Source organism: Cervus canadensis, chromosome 1, assembly GCF_019320065.1.
Source record: "Cervus canadensis isolate Bull #8, Minnesota chromosome 1, ASM1932006v1, whole genome shotgun sequence".
Classification (NCBI taxonomy): domain Eukaryota; kingdom Metazoa; phylum Chordata; class Mammalia; order Artiodactyla; family Cervidae; genus Cervus; species Cervus canadensis.
Genome location: NC_057386.1, coordinates 7,756,981 through 7,764,571, shown reverse-complemented (window position 1 = coordinate 7,764,571; position 7,591 = coordinate 7,756,981). Strand labels below are relative to the sequence as shown.

General features: G+C 60.0%; 1 protein-coding gene across 1 annotated transcript; it reads right to left on the bottom strand.

Annotated features, from left to right (window-relative positions):
- Window positions 1–5,242: 5,242 nt before the first annotated feature.
- On the bottom strand, window positions 5,243–7,249 carry LOC122442155 (serotonin N-acetyltransferase-like). Its single transcript, XM_043469582.1, has 4 exons — window positions 7,116–7,249; window positions 6,527–6,763; window positions 6,079–6,233; window positions 5,243–5,738 (listed from the first exon to the last, which is right to left on the bottom strand). Exons 2-4 carry the CDS (start codon window positions 6,687–6,689, stop codon window positions 5,433–5,435), a joined length of 624 nt encoding a protein of 207 aa, XP_043325517.1. The 5' UTR covers window positions 6,690–6,763; window positions 7,116–7,249; the 3' UTR covers window positions 5,243–5,432.
- Window positions 7,250–7,591: the final 342 nt, after the last annotated feature.

Below are 7,591 nucleotides of genomic sequence, written 5' to 3'. Positions count from 1 at the left end.
GACCTTTGACTTCAGGCAAGCAGACGTAGAAGACGCAGCTGTCAGAGACTTGCCTGCCCTGATGGATTCAGACGGTGGTGAGATGTCATTAGATGAACCTTTCCTCTCTGTCCTGCACCCCAGTCTCAGGTACCTTCCTCCTCTGCAACCACCAAGACTGACCCTAACCCACTGTCATCACCACCTCTTAGCCTCTTAGTCTATCTGTCGTACATTATTTCTGTTTGATAAACGCTGTGTGATTATCTTATGATTCCTGCCTTCCCTTTATGTTAGTGTCATTTTAGGTTTCATGTGTTATTTGGTATGATTTGGAAGATTATTTTGGGGGTCTGGGAACACTCAAAAGTGTTTCCATATAACTTAGTGGTAATCGCTTCTTCGCTTTATGCCCTTTCAACTTACAAAACTTTTCATGAGAACTCCCTACTTTCCGACAGTGGGGGAAACCTGTAATGTACACCCTGGTTTGATGCCCCCGGCCATGACTGACACCTGTCCAGATTTCCCTGCTTCAGAACCGTGGTCCTCATGCCTGGCTGCCCATTGGAATCCCATGGGAGCTTTAAAAATGTTCCAATACCTGTCTCATCCTCCGAGATTCTGATATTAAAGTCCTGGGATGGGACTCCAGGCCTAGGTGCCTTCCCCAGGGGATTCTCCTGTGCAGCCTGGGCTCAGAACCATTACTCAAAGTGCATGTTCTCCCAACAGCCTTTTGGTCATGACTTTGAAACCTGTTTGTCTTCCTGTGGGGAAAGAATGTGGGTCACCCCACACAGGTACCCAGCCCGCCGTGCGCACAGAGCAGGGGAGTTGCAAACCTCTGTAGCCCCAGCCATTCTTTCCAGTGGAGTCTGTGGCAGAGGGCGAGAGTGGAGACGGACCAAGGGCTGCCTGGCTGGAACTTATGGCCGTCCGCACGTGGGTTGGAAGAGAATTTCCAGACACAGAGTATTGCAGAAAGGAGTGAGTTTAGTAAGAACAAAGGGCAGAGATAACATGGGCACGAGAGCGCAGCAGGCCGACACCTTCTGACAGCCCGGGAGAGTTGACCGAAGGGAGAACAGAGTTTATGACTGGGAGACGCTGTTAGAACAGTGGGCATGCTCGAGGGCGAGATGATGTTTTTCGTGGGTTGTTGTTGCTGTCCAGTCACTTAAGTCGTGTCCAACTCTCTGAGACCCCCTGGACTGCAACACGCCAGGCTCCCCTGTCCTTCACTATCTCCAGGAGTTTGCTCACACTGATGTTCATTGAGTCGGTGATGCTATCTGACCATCTCCTCCTCTGTCGTCCCCTTCTCCTTTTGCCTTCAATCTTTCCCAGCATCAGGGTCTCTTGTGGGTTAGTAGACAATTTTTAAAGCCTCAAGACAAAGAAAATTCCTGCTGGAGAGCTGACATTAGGTGATTGGTTAGGGTGCTATAGGGTAAGCACTGGAGTGGACATTTTTGACTCGTCTGGGGTCAGGAAGCTGGCTGGTGATTATCGGGCGGCTTTTGGCAATGGTTACAAAAGGGTTCAGTCTGCTTTGGAGGTGACCGTGGTTCTGGACTCTGTTTCTGTGGCCTTGGGGCAGGACTCCACAGAACTGCTAGGAATATGTGAGGTTCCCCAGAGGATCCTGCTAGAATAATGGGGGGCATGATGAGGGCCCCCACAGGGACCCTGGAGTGAAATGGAATTCCCGCAGAGGCCTAGACCCACAGTTCAGCCCCCTGGGCCCTTGGAAAGCCCACCCCACACGCCTTCCCTCCCTGGTCATGACACTTATCTCTTGTGCCTGTTCCACTGCCCGTGGCTGTTCAGAGGCCTTCTGAGGAGGAGAAAAGGCCACCTACCTGTGAGGCAGTCACAGCTGACACCACTATCACGCCAGTGTAGAGATGAGAGGACAAGGCTGGGTACGGGATGCAAAGTCAACGCCATCAGATGTGTCCAATGGGGACTCTGGCTCAGGGGCTGCGTCCCAGGCCCCTAATGATGGGGTTCTACTCTCTATGGCACGGACTCCCTCAAGCACCAGCCCCCTTGAGAAGGTCCCAAGACCACGGCTCCCCCAGCTCTGACTCAGCTCACCTCTCGCCTCTTCTCCCCAGCTGCTCCCCTTTAGGGGTCCCATTGTCACCTATTCCACCAGATCTCCTCTGGGCGCCCCCAGTCTACACAGCAGGGCTGCACACATCTGGGTACCAGCTGTGGCTGCCGGTCAGGTCTCTCCCACAGGCTCTGTGGTCCCAGGCAGATCCTGGGCAGTGGTGGGCTCCTGCTCCAGAACATTCTATGACAGTGGAACCAGGTTGTCCAGGCCACACGGAGAACCCCAGAGGACCATGGGACCTGACTGCCCACCTGACCCAGCTGAGCCCGCACCGCGCTAACGCTCTGGAGCAGTGAGATGACCAGACAGACTTGGCTGTCCTCACGAAGGAGAGGACATTGGAGTGTCAGTATGGGAAGGGCGTTCTGAGGGGCTGCATGTCCCCACAGGGAAAGTGGGGGCTGAGCTGGGGGATGTTCTCTCGGGGCCGAGGGTGGGCAAGATGAGCCAATAACCAGAAGAAAGGTGAGGAGACGAGCAGATCCAGAATCGGGAGCATCACAGAACCCAAGGAGAAGTGGCCAGTCGCATCTCCTGCAGCCAAGAGTGCAGAGAAGAGCTCAGCTTCGCCCTGATGGCCGCTGGGAGTCCTTCCAGGACTGCTGGGGGCGGGTAGGGGCCAGAGGCCCCAGGGCTCCTCCGGGGGACAAAGCAGAGGGAGCAACAGGGCAGAGGACATCGGTGAAAGGTATACTGACCCACCAGCGTGGCCGAGGCCTGGAGGAGTCTCCCCCACCCCACCCCCTGCACCCTGCCTCCAGCACAGAGCTGGCAGTAGCTCAGGGCGCCTAGAAGGCCTGGCACAGGGTGGCTGACCATTGATCTGGGCAAGGGCTGCGTTGGTGTCAGGGTCCCAGGGAGCTTCTCAAACGGGGCCCACCTGCTCCCTCTCTTCCGTGTGACAGCTGCAAGGTTCCCACTGCTGATTCCTTAATCCCCGGATGAGAGGGAACAGCCAAACTCCTGATTCATGCTCCAGGGTCACCTCCATGCTGGGACCCCACCCCTCACTCCACCTCTTCTCTGCTTTCTCTCCGTGACCTTGACCACCGCCTGCCAGCACATCCCACAGCTATGAGTTAGGCCAAATGAAGTCACCCTTGTGTGACCCTTCTTGACCCTAAGAGTCAGCAGTCTATTGATCAGTTCCTCCTCAGGCTGTGGGCTTGTTCAGTGTCTGTCCCTCCCAACGTGCACCACCCGGAGCAGGCTGCCTGTCCTGCTTACCGCCCTGGGCATGCACACAGTAGGTGCTCAATGTTTGCAGAAAGGGTGGGAGGGAGGAGTCCAGCTGTGTTCTGGCAGCTCCAGCAGCACCTCCCCCTGCCCCGAGGCTCTCAGCTTTAGGGTCCCCACCCTGGGAGGGGATGACACATAGGATGACTCGGGTCCCAGAGTTCAAGCCTGGATATGCCCAGTCCTCCCCGCAGGCTTCCAATTGGACCTGGAAGTGACCCTGTGTCCTCCCCACCCACCCTGCTCATCATCAGGCTACCCCAGGTCTACCCCTGGCCCTCACCTGCCTACCCTTCACCAGCTGCTTCCTCGAGAAGAGTTTCCCTGGTGGCTTAGAGGGTAAAGCGTCCGCCTGCAATGTGGGAGACCCAGGTTCAATCCCTGAGTCAGGAAGATCCCCTGGAGAAGGAAATGGCAACCCACTCCAGTACTCTTGCCTGGGAAATCCCATGGACGGAGGAGCCTGGAAGGCTGCAGTCCATGGGGTTGCAAAGAGTCGGACATGACTAAACGACTTCACTCTCACTTTCTGCGAGAAGTACGAGCTGGACCTACACTGACCACCTGCCCAGTGGGGCCAGCACGGCTGCTCCCACCCAGCGCGGAGGACACAGGGACTGTGTCTGGACGGGGTTGTCGACCTGCACAGCACCCCCGCACACACCCCAGAGACCCCATGGGGCCGGCCATGCTCCCAGTAGCTCCCTCCCCCAGGAGAGGCTGAGTCTGAGGGGAGACGCTCCTGAAGGGGGGCTCCTTGGGAGACCGAGGCCCCCCTTCCTCAGGTCCGGGCTGGGGGACACTCGAAGCTGTGCGTCTCTGCAGCTCGGGGCCCAGGCCCTGACAGCCCGGCCATCAGGACCACCTCCTGGGGGTGGGCTCCTTTCTTCCAGGGTCCTGGGCTGTTGCTCGGCCCCCACCTCCGGCTCTGCTGGTACGGTCCCCTCCCCACTACGGTGAGTGCGCCCCTCCTGGGGACGAGGCTGGGGTTCCCGCCGCTTTCTCAGCCCTGCCTGGTCACGGCCCCCTGCCTCTTGCCCCTCCCCATAGGAGAGTCAGGGTCCGCTGGGTGGAGGGGAGGCCTGGCCGGGCAGAAGCAGTGCTGGGGTGGGGGTGCAGCACTCGGTCATTCACTACGCCTCCCTGTTGCAGCCTGGGGGAGCAGAGACCAGAACCTGCCCTGGGACTCGAGGGTGCGGCACACTGCACCCCCATGATTGTCCCAGGAAGCATGCCCAGCAGACATTCTTGGGGCGGCACGTGCTCTCTGCCCCGCTTCACTGCCTACCCCAGCGTCCGTCCCCACGGAAACAAACAAGATATTCCTGATCAACAGCAGAGCCTTAACTTTACTCCCTCTTTACAGGGAGCTAATCCAACTCCCCCGTATAGCTATTCCCTAATGATCTCATGTGACTTTTGCCAATAGAAGTACGGGCTGCAAGGAGGCGATTTGTCTTCCTGCTATGGAGAGCAGGAGGGCCCCCTGACTCCCCCCTGGCCAAACTATATGTGTCTGTCCTTTCAGTACGCGCTCACCCCCGTTTCAGGTCTGTCTCACCCATTGTGCTGGACGCGGCACCTTCCCTCAATCCTTCACCCCCCCACCTGATGGGATGGAAGTTACTGTGGGCAGAGGACCCGGGGCACCTGGGGTGTGGGGGAGCTGAGAGGTGGCCCCTGCCCTTCCCTGCTCCTGGCTGCCCCCACTCCAGGGATGAGGACCAGAAGGGATAGCCCTGGGTCTGGGGGGATAGGGGCTCCTTTGGTGAGGACGCAGAAGCAAGGCTGCAGGGTGCCTCCCACTGTCCCCAGTTCACGAACCCAGCACGTGTGGGCGCAGTTTGGATGCAGGGGGTCTGCAGGGCCTGGCATGGACAGAGAAGAACACGGAAGTACTGTGCCCCAGGAGGGCACCCGGGCTGGGAGCAGCCGCCCCGCCTTCTCTTTATTTCACCCATTCCCCCTGCTCCACCATCCGCTGGGAATCACCATCTCCCTTCAGACCAAGCGAAGCAGGGGGACGGCAGGGCAGAGAAGGGGACCGACCGGGGATTGGGTAGGAGCCCCTGACCATGGGCTCCCCGGGGGGTCAGCGGTCACTGTTCCGGCGCAGGGCGGCGTGGCCCCGCAGGGAGCAGTGCATCTCCGTGAAGGTCAGCGAGCCCACGACGATGGCACATGGGCCCGCGGGATGGAAGCCGAACTTCTGGTAGAAGGGCACCAGCGCGTCCTCGCACATGAGCACGGCCCGGCGCACAGCCGGCTGGCCGCCCACGTGGTGCAGGTAGCGCCAGAGCAGGACGGAGCCCTTGCCCTGCCGCCGGAAGGTGCGGTGCACGGCCAGCACGTGCAGGTGGGCGGTGCGCCCCCCGGGCCTGTGCAGCGTCAGTGACTCCTGGGGCGAGAGACGGACACGAGTCAGGGTCACCTCTGTGCACCCCAACACCACCCGCGCTGGGCCAGGAGCAGCCGCCCCCGAGAGTCTCCAATCAGGCCCCCTTCTACCCAGATTAGGAGCTATGACCCCAGCCCCTTTGTGGCCCCTTTCATGAGGGTCTTGAGGCCCTGAAGGACTGGGCTGTCTTGCCAGGAGAGGACCCACCGTGAGCTCCTGTGTTGGATCTGGAGGAAGACATCCCAGCCTCCCGCTCCTCCCCCACCTTCTGCCTCCATGGGAAGTGGTGGCCTCTTTTCCTGAGGCCTTCCCGGGACAGGGCAGGTCACCCCATCCTCACCTGAGTAAGTCTCTCCTCATCCCACAGGGAGCCGATGATGAAGGCCACGAGGCGGCCCTCCACGAACCAGCCCAGGGACAGCTCGGGACACAGGGTCAGGAAGTGCCGGACCTCACCCAGATTCAGGGGGCAGTTGCCGGAGACAGAGACGAAAGCTGCATCAGGAAGCACGAGTGGGTGACCCCCCCGTCCACTGAGCATCTTCTCAGATGCTGGGTGGGCTCCCCGGGTCCCCAAGCCTCCCCTGGGAAGCATAGGATTCAGGGCTGCTCTTCCTCCCACTCGCCTGAAACACACATGTGCTCCTGCACACGCACAGAAACACACCATCAGATACTCTGGGGGCCCGTCCGCCAAGGACAGGGGACTCCAGGGTCTTCTCCCCAAGGGCAACGGCGGCAGAGTTCAGCAGAGTCCCAGACCCTGGGGGGCCGGGGGTGCTGCTCACCCTCTCGCTCAATCTCAAACACGCCGGCAGCGTCCTCTGGGGTGAGGCAGCGAAACTCGTTGGCGGGGAGTGTGTGGCGCCGCTGGCGGCCTGGGGACCCTGGGATGCCAGACGTCAGGTACAGAGCCGAGGGCTTCAGGCAATGGACGCTCAGCATGGACATCCTGGATGCGGCTGCCACCCAGGGGGTCCCCAGCTTCAGAAGTGGCCCCTGTGACGAGGAGGGTCCCTCCACACCTGTTGGAGAGGGGTGATGGTCAGGGGGCTGGTCCTCATCTCCCAAGGGGCCATCCAGGGCGATGACGCATCTTGCCTGTCTTGTAGGGGACCTGGAGGGGGGAGTCTGGGCGCTAGGGCATCAATTCCTCCTGCCCTGTGCCTGCTCACAGGCTGCCTGGGCCCCTTTCTCACTCCCTGACCCCCTGTTGATACGCAGTTCTTAGGGGCGGCCGTCCCTCCCTTACAACGCCCAGGAGCTGCATGTTGCCCTGCCTGCCCTCTGCCTCCTTCTCTGCCCCCATCTCCAAGCCCCAGGCAGGGGACTCCTGCTCTCAAATTCTGGGAGCCCAGGGTCCAGGGTTCCACTTACCAGGACTCCTGTGTTGCAGAAGCTGTAATGTTCCCCCCTCAGAGCCACCACTCCGGGGGCTGTCCACAGCCTCAGAACCAGAAAAATCCAGACACTTGTGATGTTGATCTCAGAGATTTCTAATCCCCTGCCTGCCCCACCCCCACGTTGCAGGCAGATGCAGCCAGCAGGGCTCTGCCCCCCCACCCCACCGAGCCGAGCCCTGTCCCTGCGGGCTGAGGCTGAAACCTCAGATGGCACGTGGATGTGGAGGATTACAGTGGCTGGCTGAGGCCCCAGGGTGTGGGGGGATGAGCACGGGGCTAAGCCTCGTGGGTCCAGTCTAATCCGTGTCCTGGCGCCAGCTGACTGGCACAGGCATTCACGCTCTGTCCCCTGGGCAAGCCGGTTTCTGAGGGTCCTCCCAGCTCTGGCAGCCCGAGCGTGCCATCATTTAGAGGACTTGCTCAGTGGTTAATCAGAACTGCAGAACCAGA